At 44.7% G+C, this 18406-nt stretch overlaps 1 protein-coding gene across 5 annotated transcripts in view; it reads right to left on the reverse strand.

Moving 5' to 3' along the window:
* The window catches only part of ADAMTS12 (ADAM metallopeptidase with thrombospondin type 1 motif 12), a 244707-nt gene that overhangs the window by 186950 nt on the left and 39351 nt on the right, over window positions 1-18406 (reverse strand). For all 5 annotated transcript variants that reach the window (XR_011023643.1, XM_068251244.1, XM_068251243.1 and 2 more), the window contains one exon: window positions 2015-2164. Coding sequence is in view for 4 of the 5 variants with exons in the window: in XM_068251244.1 (XP_068107345.1) it covers window positions 2015-2164 (150 nt within the window). In the remaining variant the exon portion in view is untranslated. The remainder of the gene's footprint in view (window positions 1-2014; window positions 2165-18406) is intronic.

Raw genomic sequence — 18406 nt, forward strand, 5'->3', positions numbered from 1 at the left:
AGTTATGGTACAAAAATAACTGGAATGCAAGCTGTCCAGTCAACCACAATCAAATATGCAGCTTGACTTTCGCTTGTGTCATAAGATTTACTATTTAAAGTCATTGGAAATCAGTAAAAAAAAATAAAAATAAATCAGCCAAATACTTACCTAAGGAGAGGGAAGGCTCTGGGTCCTATAGAGCCTTCTCGCTCCTCTCCCGGTCCCCTCTGTCAAGCGCTTGCTCCCCCATTTGAATCCCCCACCACGTGGTGCTTTGGAAGTCTCCGGGAACCCGAGTGCTCCCAAAGACAGGTGGCTCCATACTGCGCATGCACGAGTGCGCGAGAGAAGGCGCTCACGCATGCTCAGTATGGAGCAGCCCGTCTTCGGGAGCACTCGGGCTCCCAAAGACTTCCGAAGCCTCCTTCGGTGGCAGAGGCTTTGACCAAATTGGTTGAATACTGCTAGCCAGTCAGAGCTGTAACGGGAACCGAGAGAGAAACCGGAAGACTCTATAGGACCCAGAGCCTTCCCTCTCCTTAGGTAAGTATCTGTGTGATTTTTTTTTTTATCAGTTCCCAATGACTTTAAATGAAACCTGAAGTGAGAAGGATACGGAGGCTGCCATCTTCATTCTTTAATAAACAATGTTAGGTGCCCGACTTCTGTGCTGATACTCTGTCTCTAACACTTTATACAACTGGCTCAGAATGGGCATGCAGATCCGATGCTGTGACTCTGGTCTCACGCCACTGGCTGCATGCTGGTAGCAGGTGTGTGTATCTGTTGTTTCCCCCTTATTCCTTTAGATCCTAGGTTCTCAACGTGTGGTACGCGTACCCCAGGGGGTACTTCTGATGGTTCCAGGGGGTACTCTGGCTTAATATACATAACCAAGAATAACAAATTTAGAGTTTTAGAAAATTATAAATCTTATTTAAACAACACCAAATTAGTATTTTAGCTAATTAAAAGCAATAGTAAAAGCTTGGAAATGGTTTAGAACCAATTATCATGTACTACGATTAAATATATATTTGTCAAGGGGTACTTGTGAGAATGTTTACTATTCTAGGGGGTACTTGGTGAGTACAGGGTTTTAAAAGGGGTACATACCAATAAAATGTTGAGAAACACTGCTTTAGATCATACATCTCAAACTCTGGCCCGTGTGCCAAATGCGGCCCTTGGAGCCATCAGATTTGGCCCTCAGGTGGTTTCCCCAGTTTGCATTATGTTTGGCCCACTCTAGACAACCAGAGAAGCCATATTGGATGGTAAGCCCTAGATCACCAAGGGGAGCGGGACATCACTAGATACCAGGGAACTGTATAGGAGGGGCACTAGACACCAGGGAACTGTATAGGGTAAGGAAAGGGCCACTAGCCTCCAGGAAACTGTATAGGGTATGGACGGAGTACCATTAAACACCAGGGAACTGTATAGATGAGGATGGGAGGACCACTAAAAACCTGCTAACTGTATAGGGGAGGGAGGAGGGCCATTAGACACAGGGAACAGTATAGGGAATGGAGGGGGATATTAGACACCGAGAAACTTTATAAGGGAGAGAGGTGGCCACAAGATCTGTAGGTTGGCCCGCAACGTGGTCCTAGAGCTCAGTTTTGGCCCACTTTGTATTTGAGTTTGACACCCCTCCTTTAGATTGTAAGCTCACAAGGGCAGGGCTCTCTCACCCTTTTGTGTCTTGGAATTTGCTATACATATTGTTCATCATGTTAATTACTATGACTGCACTGTGTACCAGAGTAAATATTTTGTGTATACCGTTGTCTGTATTATTATGTACCCCATGTTTGTTTCTTACTCTGTACAGTGCCACGGAACATGTTGGCGCTTTATAAATCAATAATATCAATAAAAATAAGTGTGACTCAAAAACAACAAAAGCCAAAAGCTCTGCGTTGCAGTGTGCACACGGATAGGGAGGCTGGCCGACATCTTAGTATAGAACCTTTCCACAGGAGATATAGCTATAGCTAAATTGTATCTATAATAATGTGTCTCCCACCTGTGCCCGATCTCATGTGCGATGGTGAATGCCATAGGCAGGCCGGAGTCCTCGTTGATGTTGCAGCTTCGGAATGGCTGGCACATGCCAGAGAGGTGGGAAAGGCCCAACGTTTCACAAGGGCTGTTCCTTCCAGCACAGATATCCTTCCTGGGGAAAGAGAGAAAATATTTCATATTCTGTGTTCATATTTTATTTCTGTGATCATGGGGCATATTCACTATGCAGCAGTAAAGTTGCCATGCGGATGGAACGCACAACAATTTTACAAGTACTTCTGTACGTAATGGGTACAATGAACCTGTAAGGAGTCAGCAGGCCACCGCCACCGCCGGCCCTGCCGCTGACTTACAGTTGTTGCCGATCCTGCCGCTGACTCACATGCATGCAGGGCAGCAGGCAGAGGACGTGTTTCGGTGCGCGCTCCGACAGTAGTCACGTGTGTCCCGAACTCCGATTGGTGGATGCTTGCATTTAAATCTGGTGAGCGCTTTTGCCTGTGCCAGTGATAGCCTATGCTGGGTTTGTAGCTGAGATTGTGATCACATCAAGTACCTTGTCTTGAGGCAGATTTCTGTCTGTCTCTTGACCAAAGCTTCTTGCAGATTTTGATTTTGATTACCTGTTGCCGACCTGGATTGTCCCTGACTACGTTTCTTCTGACCACCTGTTATCGACCTGGCTTGTACCTGACCTTGCATCTTACTGGATTTCCTGTTGCCAACCTCGGATTGTTAAAGGAACTTGCACGAACGCTTCCTGCCCTGATCCCGGCCTGTTTTGACTACGCATCTGTATTGTGATTACACCTTTGTCTGGATTGCCTCAGTCCATAGGCCTCAGTTGACTATTCAAGTATACTGTGTTTGCATTGCCTTGCTGTGTTTGGTGAATGCTATGTGCCAGGTTGTATGCTACATCTACCTGCAGGGTTGTGTAGTTTGTTAAGCAGGGGAGTACACAGGCGTTAGGACTGGGTTATAGCCATATGAGCATACAGTCTGACCTATAGCAATAGCCAGACAAGCCTGACAGAACCTGATCAGGTCCGCCCTATTGCGCAGGTGCAGATCCCCGCGACTGCCCAGCACAGGAGACCAGATCGGGCTCGGCTATTTCTGTCTGAGCCCGAGCGGGAAGCTGTTATTGCACCTGCGGACAACACAGATTGTTTTTGGTTGTTTGTTTTGTCTGGGGGTCCCAGCACAAGATCTGGATGGCTGAGGAGACCAGGGAAGGATCCAGAGGCTAAGTAGGTACCTGCCAGGGGCACTTTTTTTCCTTACAGGTGTTCATTAAAATAGCTTTTCAGAACTTAGTACAAAAAGTACCGGTAGGTGAAAAGGTACTATCAAAATTATTTTGAATGTTTCCTTTGCTTGTTTGTGGTTTAAAGGTTTTTTTTATTGACAGTGTGTGCAAATATCACCTAGGTGAAAACTCAGGAGAAAAAGTGAATTGCATATGGGCTCAAGTCTAAGCATGAAAGCTGCTGCATGTATGTATTCCAACAATACATAGATATACATTGAGAGGATTGCTTACAAAACAAAAGTGACATTTGACTTCCTCATTCTCTACACCACTCCCTTCCCTTTACACCCTTTCTCCTCGATGCCTCGCAACCTTTCATGCCCAGGTTGGGCACCAGAGGAAACAATCTGACACATCAGAACATTTAATCAGATGTTTTTCTTGTAGAGAAAACACAATAATGAGGCAGTAGCTGTCCTAGCAATGTTTTTGAAGTAGACACTTCTGTATAATACAAGGCTAGGCATTGTTTGTGTTCTTTCTGCTTTGCATGCTATTAAAGTTAATATAGAATTGTGCCCTAAGCTCCTTACAGAACAGCGACAGTCCCCCTTGCAATTATTTATTACGCCCAGCCTCTAATAATATATTACAAAATAGCTGGGGGCTGAACATAGACTCTGCCACATAAAACACAGCAAAGATGAAAAAAAAGACTAGACTGGAGTTTTTTTTTTTTTTTTAGAGTTTCTTATTAAGACTGCGCTGACTCGTTGTGCTTTGCTGTATGCTGATTAGCTTATCTTGTCGTTTGTCAAAGTTTCAAGCACTACTTGCCATGCGTATGTATGAAACACCAGTGTGAACACACAATAGCAGGGGAAGGTATCGGCGTTGTGATTCTGCACGCGGCTTTGGATGATAAGCAGAAACAGACGTCACATATCAAAGGCAGAGAAATGCGGTATGATGTTATCGGATGCATTGCCGCTCTCATACAGTTTGCTGGTATACAATGCAGGGCCAGTTTAAGCAACAATGGGGCCCCAGGGCAAAATTAACCTGGGGGGCCCCCCCAACATATACCCCGGAACAAAAATCGGCATTAGGGGACCTTTTTTGCAGCTGGTATAGTCAGGGTGTGAAGTCCCAATCGGTCAGAGCTCCACATTCTGGCTATCCCAGCCTGCATGGGGGACAAGGGGTTAACAATTTCAGGAGGGGGGACCCCACATACATTTTTTTTTTTAAATTCCCACACTCTAAACATAAAAAAAATTGGGAAAATAGGAAAAAATGCCAGGGATCTTCATACAGCCATATTGCGGCTGTATAGATCCCTGGCCAAAGCGCTACGGCTGCGTATGGACCCCCTGGAAACCCCGTCAGGAAATTTATTGCGCTTTCGTTTGATGCATGTAAAATTACACTACCGTTAGGTTTGCTACTAAAAGTTATATTTACCGCAATTAAAACTATACTTTTTTCCTTCTAAACTTTAAAATCGATTTTCTCAAAAACTATAAGGTCTTTTTGAAAAATTGTTTTTTCCTCTTATTCCCAATGATGTCCTTAATATATCCTGCAAATTTAGAGTTTTGAGCATTTAAGGTGGATTTGCTATTAACCATTAAAGTCGGCAGGTTTTTAAATGTGTTTTTTTTCCCTTTGAAACTTTAAAATCGATTTTTTCAAAAACTATAAGGCCGATTTGAAATTTTTTTTTCCTCTTGTAGCCACTGGGGGCCCCTACAAGCTCTGGGGCCCTGGGGCAGCTGCCTCCTTTGCCTTAATGGTAGCGCCGGCCCTGATACAATGAGGATGGTTTCTTTGGGATTTGGAATAAAATTACTAAAAAATGAATATGAAGGAGCACCTGTAACTTAGTACTTTTACAGTTGATAGGAAGAAAGTTCATTCATTTCTGCACGGTTCTCCACCATAAACCTTCTATCCTATTCTCTCCTATTATAACACCCCCCCCCCCCCCTCCCCAAGAAATTTTAGATGAAGGCCCTGCATGTAGGGCCAGATTTTAATCCCGTTAGCCTGTAGGCACCAAAGGTCTGGTGCCCTAAAGTCTGCCGTCCACCAAACCAACTACAGTTAAGCCTATTAATATGCATGGAAAAATCACAACATTTATGCATGTGGGAAATCGCATGCAAAACCAGCTATGTCAAGTATGATTGGCCCCTTAGAAAAGAGCCTACGCTAAAAAGGAACTTTAAAGAATACAGCTTTTTGAGTAAAATTGCTTATTTTAAAGGGAATCTGAAGTGAAAATAAACGTATGATACTTGTGTGTGTAGTACAGCTAAGAAATAAAACATTATTGGCACAGATATGTGTCTCATATTGTTTCCAGTACAGGGAGAGTTACGGTAAGTAACTTCAGTTGTTATCTATGCAAAAGAGCTTCTTTGAGTTCTGGGACGTTATAAAGTTGTGGACAGCACTGTCTTTTGAAGCTCTTATCTCAACTGTCTCATTGTTTCTTCTTTGTTTATGGTTTCTCTACAGAGAAAAGTTCAAACGTTCACTAGCCCGCTCTGTAAAATCATTTAGAATGCTGAGTGTATTGTGGAAACTGCAATTATTTGAGAATGATGCAATGTTATTAAAAAAAAAGCTATATACCTGAAAATAAAAATATGACACTATTTTCTTTGCTACTAATGTTGTATTAATTATCCATATTACACAACCAATTCATTATATCATGAGTTTTTTTTCCACTTCATTGTCACTTTAACAATATCACTTTGCAAATGATTTAGTCAATGTTTGTAAAATCTTTCCTCTCCATGATACCCCGGTACTCACCTTGGAGGGGGAAGGCCTTTGGATGCAAAAGAGGCTTCCCCTGTCCCCCTCCCTTCCAGCACTGGGTGGGACTCCTGAAAAAGAGCTTGTTGATGTATGTCCGCAACTTGCGCTGGCGCAGTAGCTCTGTCCGATCGGGCTAGACTATTTCCGCTGGATCCAAGCAGGATGGAGCTAGCGGGCTAGCGCGAGGAGGCTGAATTTGGGAGGTTCCAGTGCAGAATCGAGAGGACAGAGGACGGGAGAAGCCTTTTTAGGATCCTGAGTCTCTCCTCTCCTGAGGTGAGTACCACATAGGGGAGCCTTTTTTGTTTTACAGGTTAGCTTTAAATTGATCACAGCATTACTGCTGCTAAGGAGCATCACTGTGGGGTGTCTGTTTGTTGTGTGTTCCAAAGTGAGTAGAAACAACACTAAGGCCCTTAGTCAATTCACTTTTTCTCCTTGGTGGTATTTTCACATCTTATCAATAAACTGTCTTTTAAGCCACCAGCAAGCATAAAAATACTTTTAACAGTACTTTCCACCAGGGATGCTCAACTTCGGATTCGGTGAAACCCGGATAGTTGCTATCCGGATTTTCACCCTCCTAATTACAATCAGCTGTGCGGGGTGGGCAGGGGGGGGGGGGGGGGGGGTCAATCTTACCTCTCTGACGTCTTCTTCGGTCCGTCCCTCGGCATCTCCCACAATGCGATCCAATCCAGCATCACGTGATTATACACCTCCTCCTTCAACCCGGAAGGAGGAAGATAAAACAGAGAAACCGAGAGCCCGGTATGGTGTAGTACGTATTGGAACCAGGAGGAAAATGAACAAGTAAGTAATATACTCACAAACATGGGTTACCGCACAGGTAACCACTGTATAGGCAGGTGGGGAGATTAGACCTGTTCCCACTCAGGATTAAGATGTCGCTCTCTGTAGAAGGAAAAGAGGGTATATCACACTTCCACCAGGGTGGAAATCTTGATAGTAAGCTGTGCAGAGGCGCCAAAAGGATAAAAGTATGCTAAAAGGTTTAAAATGTTCGGGTGGCGGTGGTGGACCGGTCACTCCAACAAAGGACACGAAATTGTCGCTTAAGGGTAAGACAATTTAATAAAATACTCCACAAACAATTCGCAACGCGTTTCACGGGCACAATCCCGCTTCATCAGGCAATAGACAAACGGAGTATCACGGCTAGACGTCCAATTCACGCTTGGCACCTCTGTGAAGGAGGAAGTGTTTGTAGTCACGTGACACCAGATTGGAGCGCATCGTGGGAGGCCCCGAGGGACGGACCGAAGAAGACGTCAGAGAGGTAAGATTGACCCCCCCCCCCCCCTGCCCACCCCGCACAGCTGATTGTAATTAGGAGGGTGAAAATCCGGATAGCAACTATCCGGGTTTCACCCGAATTCGAAGTTGAGCATCCCTGCTTTCCACTTACTTTTTGTTACTTTTGCAATTGCAGCAGGCTGAGAAGTTACTTTCAAACAAAATATGAGTAAATTATCTCCTAGGAGAAAACGTAGAATTGAATAAAGGCCCAGGTCTCCCTGAATGCTCCGGGAGGAGACTTCTGCATAATTAAACAGACTAAAAGTGGGTATCCTAAATAATTTACTAGATTCTACTTTATGTCACTACGGCGTAAGGATTTGCACGTGCAGATTCTTATCAAGACAAGGCAAGAGCAAGAAATTGAATATGAAAATACTGCACAGGTTGGATTTGAAGGTGATAACGTATTTACAAAGGTGCAGCAATTCAAATATACATCCACCATACACATCCAATCATACAATCCAAGAAACACGATGAATCACAATTTCAGAACCCCTCTAACTGACTATCTAACTATACATTTTTATACAACAAATATGCAACAACACAGATCACACAATATATACAATGGCACAAATAGGAACACAGGTCTCACGATATATACAGGAGTGAATAAGTCAGACGGGCAATAATCAAACCAGGTAATCAGAAATATCAGGAATGCAAACAGTAGGCAAAGAGAATAGTCAGACTAGCAAGGGTCAATACAAGGAGTTCAGAGTACAAGGGCAAGAATCAGGAAGCACAGGAAAAATGTCCAGAGTCACAATACTGCACGAGTTCCAGAATGATCTAGCAATGTGCTAGCTAGCAAGTATTTTATGTTTAAATCTACTTTTTAAGTTTTAACTGTTTTATTGTTTTTACTCAATGACACATTCATTGAAGTATGCCAGAGCTAAAATCTATGAAAGAAAAAAAAAAAAGAACACGGCATAGTTATTAGTGTGCTTGGCACTGTACATACCCATGTCTGTCTCATCATGTCACACATCACTTCAGGTATCCTTTAAGTATGCAGCACATTGATCAGGTGACTGTCCAGAATTTCCTCTCAGTTCCATCTGCTGGCGAGCTGGGGAACTGCACAGCTCCCAGCAAGATGAGAGCCATCTGCTGGTAGACAGCGGAAGTCCACACCAAAGTTCCCCAGTACTGCCACTAGCAGGATGACAAAGGCAAGGAGCCTGACTTACGGTACCTCTTTCAGCTAGATTTCTTAAAGAGGAACTCCAGTGAACATTTTTACTGTTGGCAGGTGATGTAGCTGCTGCATGTTTTTTTGGCAGCTGGAAACAGCTGTAAACAGCTAGTTCCCACAATACAGCAAGGTTCACAGATAGGAAACTGCCAAGAGTATGTACTTTTCTTGTTTCTTGTGGGAGGGGTTTCACCACAATATCAGCCATACAGCGCCCCCTGATGCTCTGTTTGTGAAAAGGAATAGATTTTTCATGTAAAAGGGGGTATCAGCAACTGATTGGGATAAAGTTCAATTCTTGGTCGGAGTTTCTCTTTAAAGTCATGCAATCAAATTTCCTTCAGGCCCCTTATACACTTGCGTTGGAACGCAATGGCAAGGCAATGGTCCTAGCACACTTGCATCATCGCATTGCGCTGGAAGTGCCCGATCGGCTGCTGAGCGGCCGCAACTTCAACAGCGCGTTACCTTCGGACTTCCATGGTGATGCAGTAATGTAAGTCAATAGGCAATGCAGGAAATTTTAATATGTTGGCGTTGGAAGTGCGGAACATATACGCAGAACAACGGTTATACGATGGGGAAACCTGGGAATCCCAGTGACCTACTTACGGGCCAGCAGGGGGGACGTCGCATGGCGTGCGGCACTCAGGGGCGTGCAGGGGGCGGGCAGTACTTTGCATGTGACCTTGTCGGTGCACTCTGCCGCGGTGTCATAACATTAACATTTTTGCATTGCGGTGAGATGCGACAGGGTGGGGCATCACATCGCAAACGCACCGGCCAGGTGTACAACTGGCCTCAAAGAAGAAGAAAACATTCTAAGATGAAGAAACCTCATGCAGAAAATGGTAGCGTTTATTATCGCTCTGCTTACCATGTTATCAGTCTCTATAAAGGTGGCCACATACGATACAATAAAATGATCCGATTTTACGGCAATTCGATAAAAACGATCGGATCTCCCGAAAAAATCTAAAGCTTTCTTTTCATTCGACTGAAACATCTGATCGGATTTCCTGTTCTCTTCGATTTTAATCGATCCGGAATGCCAGATATTTTTCTTCAATATTTCTAAAGATTGTATGGTGTGTGTTGGGTTGTTAATTTTATCAATATACACACCCTAGCAATTTTGTCAGAGTTTCCAATCAATTTTATCATAATTGGGGAAAAATTAAACATATGTGTGTGGTACATTGGTCATATTTTAGAAATGTTACAATCAGCCAGAAAAATTGATTGCAAATCTTAAATTGAACAGATATTAAAAAAATTGTATGGTGTTGTGTGGCCAACTTAATTGAGATGTATATCTGGAGATGAGCGTAGCTTCTCTGTGACATTAAATATAGGGTTGTCATGGGATGGATATGCTGATCTGTGCATGTTTACTTAAATGAGCGCACACGCATGTCAGGCAATTATACTCGAAACCGTTATATAGCATGTTTATTACAATCAGCACTTAAACAACATTTCCTTGCCTTTGTTGGGGAAATTGATGAACATAAACCTGCTACAGCGTACTTAATAATTAAACTAATCAAACAGAAGCGGTAAAAGTACAGTTTCTCTAATTAGCAGCCCCCCCCGATCGATAGTTGTGACTCACCTCGACCTCGACACATACAGCAGACATATCAATTTATTGCGTCTTAATAAATGAGACCCCTTTCCCCTAAACTGGCTGCCATTGTAAACTGCGCTAATGAAAATGCAGAAAGCGAAGGTCATACATGCCAATATACCAGCCAGCCTATTACCGTAATGCTTTAGTGGGACTGTTCACTGGTCATAAATGTATCCTATTGCAGTCAGATTCTGTCATCTTAAAGCGGACCTCAACTCAGAACTTCCTCTCTGCTCTAAAAGATGCGCAACAGCATAATAACATTTAAATAAAAAACATTTATCCGTTACAGCTGTTACAAATCCTGCTTTCATGGAAGCAGACATAGGGTTAACATCTTGCATTTCCAAATTAGGTGCTCTCCCGTAGCAGGCAGCTGGCACAGCTGAGGGATCAAATTAAAACTTGTGCTTAGTCCCAGATAAGGGGGAGTTAGACAGGCTAAACTCTCTAAATGTGCAAGTGTTCAAGTCCACTTTAAAAGTTTGGGGTATGAACAATTCAGACAACCGCAAGGATATTTCTTCTATCTCCCATCACTAAGAGATCCAAAAAGTCTTTAAGCAAACTTGAGAGGCTTGCTGAAGGGAAAAATTAGATAAAAATTACCTTGAGAGGGGGAAGAACTGAACCCTTCAGAGGCTTCTGATGTCTCCCTTCACCAACCTGTTTGAGAACAGTCAGTGGAAATAGCCACGCCCGATTGTGTCCGTACTACTGCCCAGACGCAGATGCCTGGCGCATAGTGCAGTAGCACAGACCTGATAGAACTTGGCTTATTCCGGCAAAGCCCGTGCGGGTTCAAGAGCTGTCGACAGGCCTTTGGTGACGGTGTTGCAGAGGGGACAGCACTGGAACGGCCCAGTGGGGGAGGATGAGGGAAGCTTCTAGCAGATCCAGAAGCTTCCCCTCTCCCAAGCTGAGTTCCCATTTGGGGCACTTTTTTCAGGTTTCCATTAGGCTGGTTAGTGGGACGTTAAAGTCCCATGTTACAGCAGCCAGTAACGCAGCCCAACTCACAGCACTGTAAAATCAATGTGCTGTTTACAGTGCCCACATTGCGTTACATAGTAACGCAGCACGTTTAAACAAAGTGCTGCATGCTGTACGTTATACTGGGCTAAGCAGCGTTAGACTGTTTGCACATGCTCAGTAATGATGGAGGAGGAGGTCTCTCCTCCTCCTCTGCCGCCAGCCACATGGCTAATTAATATTCACTGCACTGTGTTGACTCGGTGGTGGGACTGTAGTGTTGTCTGGATCATGAACAAATTGTTTATTTGACCCGGATCTTTTTTGTGAGTCGAATCATCCGGATCCCCACAATGAACGATTCGGTTCGCAGTGGATGTCTGTCTGGAGGAAACAGGAACATACACAATGTACAGTGCAGGGAAAGTCCTGTCCTGCTAGTTATGTCACCCAGTCTGTTTCCCTAGTAAAATGATTCAAATGATTTGTTTCAAAGATCCGGATCTTTTCAATGATCCGATTCAAATTATCCGAATCCTTAAAAAGATCCGGACTTCCTATCACTAACCCGGAGCTGCTGCTTTGAGAGCTGCATAACGCAGCTCAATCTGATGTCCAACTTCAACACCACCATGCGTAGCGTTAGGGGTACGTTATGTGACCATAATGTCCCCTAAAATGCAACGTCTTGGTGGGAAAGTGGCCTTAGGGCAGGTGCACACATAACATGAAATGTGGTGTTTTATGCAGAGTTGCTATCACGGATGGTCATGATCACGGGTACGCGTGAATTACGGCCATTTTTCCGCAACACGGGGCCGTGTTCCGGATGCCGTGATCCGAATGGATCACGGCATCGCGGCAAATCCGGGTCACGGCTCGCGTATAAAAATACGGGTCACGGCCCGTAATCACGGCCGTGATGCGGCAGTGATCGGAAAACTGTAATGATGACGTCACTGGATACATGCATACGTACACGTACGTTTTTACGTGTACGAGTGGCATTTACGCATGCTCATGCGCATTCAGGGACTGAATATTAACCAGGCATTACGCATTACATACTACGAGACGCATGGACACATGGATTTTTATATGTATGTCGACTATGGGTATGCTTGCGCAGCTGCAAATCGCCTCATACACCCGTACATTTTTACGCATGTGGCCATAGGCTTACGCATGAACAATACGGGTCACGGCCGTGATAACCGTTACTTTTATGGTGAGGTCGGGGAAAATACGGGTCGAGCCGGTTTTGCGTAAAAAAATACGGGACGTGATCACGGGTCGATCCGGATACGGCTACAATAAAAACGGCCGCATTCGGATCCGTGATTAAGGGGAATCCGAGCATCCCTGGTTTTATGTGCGTTTTTTTTTGTGTGCGTATCTGCTGCGTTTTTTACTGCTTTTTGGTGCATTTGTGTTAGCTTTTTTTTTTTTTTTTTTTTTTTTACTGTAGATGCATTTTTCTAGCCTCAATGAAGCAAGCAAAAAGCTCTCTTTCACACAGTGCAACCTCTTCCTGGTCTACTGTAAGGGTTATTCTATAGTAATGACCACGACAACCCCCCTCTCGTCCCTCAGAGTCATCACATTTACTCTCTGGATCAATCCCATCCATCCCGCAATGTACCAATTATAAATACAGTTTACATTTCTTGTAAAAACGACTTCCAATCTATTCTCCCTTCAGTTGATGAAAGTGTCAATAGCCCTTTTACAGTGAATGAGAATTTCACAGCCAGGACTGCTAATGGACAAGAGAGAGTACTTATGATGATTAAAATAGCAATCAATGTGATGGCGGACTGTCTGAGCCTGATTGCTGGTATACGTAGCTTCAAGTGTATTCCCCATAACACTCCTTTTGCTCTTGTATTAAAAATGGCTTCGAAATGTTTCCTTTATAGTTTTCCCGTGCCTTTTTCAGACAAGGAGGCTGATTCGCAAAGATTTTCTGTTAAATTATCTCACCTACCCTATATGCCTTCCCTATAAAGCGGTTGGTTTGCACTCAGCAACTTCCTGGTTATTGGAGAGCGGTGAAAGATGATGTCAGAAGGGTGTGACAGAAAAGAGAGAAGTTTCCCATCCTGGGCGTGGCTGAACTAGAAAGAGCCGTGTCATGCAAATAACCTCCACACACCTGCTACAAATCATCATTCTCCACATCAATCACACCCAAACATGAATTCACTGAAGATGCAATGAAGAAAAAAGGTTAAAGAGGGATTGTCAGCCACAAAATCAAATTCCATTTACCCACTGCTCTGTGTTCATTGTGCAGCCTGGAACCTCACCCTGCATTGCAAGCTCTCCAATCTATTCAGAAATGTTTCTGCTGTAATAAATCTTATCTCAGTCAGACTGGCTCTATTCTCGCCATCGCCAAAGAGAGTGAAAGAAGTAGATTGTCATCTCCCCTCTCACATTCCTGCTCCTCACTGATTGGCTAAGTGCAGTTCAGTGTTAAGCTGAAATAGGATCTAGGCCTGTTCTCTTGTGCGTTTACAAAGCAAGCTAGGTATGATAGAGATTCTAGCAGAACAAAAAAAAGAGTAAGGGAGGGAATGACATCAGTTTTGGCTTCAGTCAGAGGGAACCAAAATGGCAAATGCCAGTAACAGAATTTTCTTTATTTACTATATACAATTCAATGAAATAAAAATGTGGACAGTACAATACATCTGTTATGTAAATGGAGTAAGTAGTTATGCACGTATAAGTGGGTTTTATCCCTGGCATAGTTTGGCTGACCATGCTGCTTTAAGGCACAGAACACACTTGCTGGATTCTTTCTTCAGTTGTGGGTCTTGCATGGTCCTTCAGGATTCAGGAATCTGAACCTTACTGTAAAAATTACCTTACTGGTTTGACTCCCTGGGACAAATAAACTTTTACTGTGCAGTGACTGAATGAAGTTACACACTATTTGGAACTCTGCCGTCACTTACCTGCATAGTCAATTGGGTGGGTCTGGTAATAAAGGAACGAGGGTTAACGGTGCTTTTGGGTTTATGTGTTTCCCCAGTTTTAGCTTGCTGGACTCCACATATTGATGAAAGCCCTCCATTTAGCTACATTGTAACCACAGGGGTTACAAATCCAAGATGCGGAGCCACGCAGCAGTAGCAAGCCGGTCCACAGAGACTAATGTTAACTCTTTTGGCTGTTTAGTTTTCTGCTTGAAGTCACACGAGTTATAAAAAAAAATCCTATCTTCAGGAACCGCATTGATCAAGCAGAATAACAGAATAACAGACTAGGGGCTAAAAGAGATCGAAAAGCCCTCTTACTAAAAAGCAATGCTGAATATAAATTTGCCTTCTTAAAACATAAGTTCTCATTAATATCTGCCACTCATTCTGACAGATATTGGAGGAATTGCTCCAAAGCAGGAACCCTATTACATATGTGGTGGAGCTGCCCTCTTATTAATAGTCTATGGCAGTGATGGCTAACCTTGGCACTCCAGCTGTGGTGGAACTACAAGTCCCATGAGGCATTACAATACCCTGGACAGCTCTAAGTATCAGGGGCGTTCCTAGGGTCCTTGGAGATCAGGGGCACCTGTGGGCACTAGGTGGGGGGGTATATGCGGCGCGCGCCGCGACAAAACTGGGCGTGGCCATGCAGTGAGTGGGCGTGGCCATGGGTGGGGCCAAACATACATGAACTTAGCAGCGGTGTAAGCTACAGATAACGGGCCTGCCCATCAAAATACTGGATGGAGCCCCCTGTCCTTTATTTACATAATTTACGATCAGTATAGGCATAGATCAAAGATGTATACGCACATACAATTTTGACAAGTCACTTATCTATCGCAAAGTGGCAACAGCAATTTAAACTAAATACTGTACAAACGTTTTAACTCATACATGAACATTATGGAAAATCCAAGTTGAAAAACTGTGAAGATAAACAATTTCATCCATCCTACTCCTGAAAAAATGTATTCATTTTTTTAGAACCTCCCAGTTTTATTTTCTGTTTTAAAAAGCTAAAAAAGTAGGTTTAATGCAATTGTCTCATATGATGATGATTCAGCTTTTCCCATAGTCTCACAGTTAGCAATCATGTGACACCCCAACAAGACAAATTCAGCAATCATGAGGCCCCCAACATGACAAATTCAGCAATCGTGAGGCCCCCAACAAGACAAATTCAGCAATCGTGAGGCCCCCAACAAGACAAATCCAGCAATCATGAGGCCCCCCAACATGACAAAGTCGGCAAGCGTTAGGCCCCCAACAAGACAAATTCAGCAATATTGAGGCCCCCAACAAATCATGAGGCCCCCAACAAGACAAATTCAGCAATCATGAGGCCCCCAACAAGACAAATTTAGCAGTCATGAGGCACATAAATAGACAGCATTTCACATAAATAGGCAGAATGCCTCCTTAATATGATAGACACCTCTCACCTGGCTTCTGAATTCTCCTCTACTGGCTGCTGTGCCTGGCAATATGGTTTTTGGCTGGATTGGGGATGATGTGTGAGCTGAAAGGCCTGGCAGTGATGCTGTGGCCTGGCTGGCGGTGATGCTGTGGCTGGGTTGGCAGGCTGTGATGCCGTGGCCAATGTTGTGGCTGGGTTGGCTGGCAGTGATGCTGTGACCTGGCTGGCGGTAATGCTGGGCTGTGCTAGGCTGGTTGAAGTGAATGCTGGCCTGACTGGTGGTGATGCTGTGGCCCTTTTGACAGTGATTCTGGGCTGGTTGGCTGGTGGTGATGCTGGGCTGGCTGGCCTGGATAGTTTAGGTAGCGACAGGTGCCCCCTAGTTAAGGTAGCGTCAGGAGTCCCCCAGTTCAGGTAGGGACAGGAGCCTCCCAGCTCATTTAGTGACAGGAGCCACCCCAGTGTATGTAGTGACAGGAGGCCCCAGTTTAGGTAGTGACAGGCACCCCCCAGTTAGGTAGTGAGTAACAGGGACCCCCAGTTAGGTAGTGAGTGACAGCAGGGACCCCCAGTTAGATAGTGAGTGACAGCAGAGACCTCCAGTTAGATATTGAGTGACAGCAGGGACCCCCAGTTAGGTAGTGAGTGACAGCAGGGACCCCCAGTTAGATAGTGAGTGACAGCAGGGACCCCCCTTTAGGTAGTGAGTGACAGCAGGGACCCCCAGTTAGATAGTGACAGCAGGGACCCCCAGTTAGATAGTGAGTGACAGCAGGGACCCCCAGTTAGGTAGTGAGTGACAGCAGGGACCCCCAGTTAGATAGTGAGTGACAGCAGAGACCCCCAGTTAGATATTGAGTGACAGCAGGGATCCCCAGTTAGTGAGTGACAGCAGGGACCCCCAGTTAGGTAGTGAGTGACAACAGGGACCCCCAGTTAGATAGTGAGTGACAGCAGGGACCCCCGTTTAGGTAGTGAGTGACAGCAGGGACCCCCAGTTAGATAGTGACAGCAGGGAACCCCAGTTAAGTAGTGAGTGACAGCAGGGACCCCCGTTAGGTAGTGAGTGATAGGTGCCCCCCGTTAAGTAGTGAGTGATAGGTGCCCCCCGTTAAGTAGTGAGTGACAAGCGCCCCCAGATTAGGTAGTGAGTGACAGGGCCGCCCCACTGCCTTTAAAATGTAATTTGCACGCCCCCTGCCAGGTGTTGCTCCATCCAGTTCTAATTGAGCACTTAGGCAGGGGGCGGCGGATGCCAGACAGGAGGACAAAGCCACAAAGGCTGTCATGGATGCCGACTCGGAGCCCAAATGAAGCGCGTGCAGGGGGCGGAGTTACCACGCTCGCTCGCTCCAGCCCCCTGCGGCTGCCTCCACACCATCCCACACCGGCACGCCCCCTGCCAGGTGCTGCTCAGCGACAGCGGCGCTTGTGATTGGGCAGGGGGCGGTGCAGGAGAGGACTGAGCCAGTCAGCACCACCCATAAGATGGTGGCCGCCGTATTGAGCGAACGGCGGCCGCGTTTAACAATAGATTCGGGGCATCCATGTAGGGCACTTCCCTCACTGAGATCCGTGGCACCCTGAGGCATATTGGGGGCACGTGCCACCAACAAATAGCGCTAGCGACGCGCCTGCTAAGTATACATCGGGTAGTCAGAGGCATGATGGGATTTGTAGTTTTGTCACAGCTGGAGTGCCAAGGTTAGCCATCACTGGTCTATGGGCACAATGTTTTCGGTTTATTAGAGATCTACTGATATAAGAATTACTATGGACCCAGGCTTGGCCCTTTTGAATCTCGGCCTGGACATTATACCTATCCAATACAGATTACTGATTGTCAACATCTTACTAGCCACAAAAATTGCTATATCAAGGCGTTGGAAAGACCCAGTCTGCCCCACTTTACCTGAAATTATTCAGATGGTGAATGTAAACGTGAAATATGAAATTATGTATGCTAAGTCAACTGGCCAAACCAAAAACACTATAAAGAAATGGGGGCTTCAGAATGTTGACCTACAGAGGTTACAAGAAATTATTAGTTTAGAGGGTACATTATTATATCATACCTCCCAACTTTTTGAGATGAGAAAGAGGGACACTTAAGCCACGCCCCTGATCACACTCCATCACACCCCTTGTCACGCACACCAGAAAGATTTCATAAGAAAAGTATGTTGTTTTATCATTCAAACCACACTGGTCCTTTCTATCCTGGTTCATTTTCCTTCATAGTAACACTTTAAAATTAGTAATATATCAATTTAAAGGATGGGAATAAAGTTTAAAGTCTATGAAACACATTGTTTAGTAGAGAAATATATATATATTTAAATATAAAGAGGGACAAATTCATGAAAGAGGGACAGAGGGACAGGGCTTCCAAAGAAGGTCTGTCCCTCCAAAAGAGGGACAGTTGGGAGCTATGTTATATGCAGTGGTGGGCCAAATGCGAAATTTCGCATCGAAATTTGCAATTACGAATCATAATGCGAAATTTCAAAGAAAATTGTAATTAATTTTGTATGTAATAGTATTATTTCATGATTTTGTGGAATATTTTTTGTGTGGAATTTTCATGTTATTACGCATCATTTTCTGCTGACTTTAGCAGTGAATAGCAAGTAATGTTGGGCGAACACCTGGATGTTCGGGTTCGGGCCGAACAGGCCGAACATGGGCCAGATGTTCGGCATGTTCGGCCCGAACCCCGAACTCAATGGAAGTCAATGGGGACCCGAACATGCCGCAATAC

The sequence above is a fragment of the Hyperolius riggenbachi genome, chromosome 1 (assembly GCF_040937935.1).
Source record: "Hyperolius riggenbachi isolate aHypRig1 chromosome 1, aHypRig1.pri, whole genome shotgun sequence".
Classification (NCBI taxonomy): Eukaryota; Metazoa; Chordata; class Amphibia; order Anura; family Hyperoliidae; genus Hyperolius; species Hyperolius riggenbachi.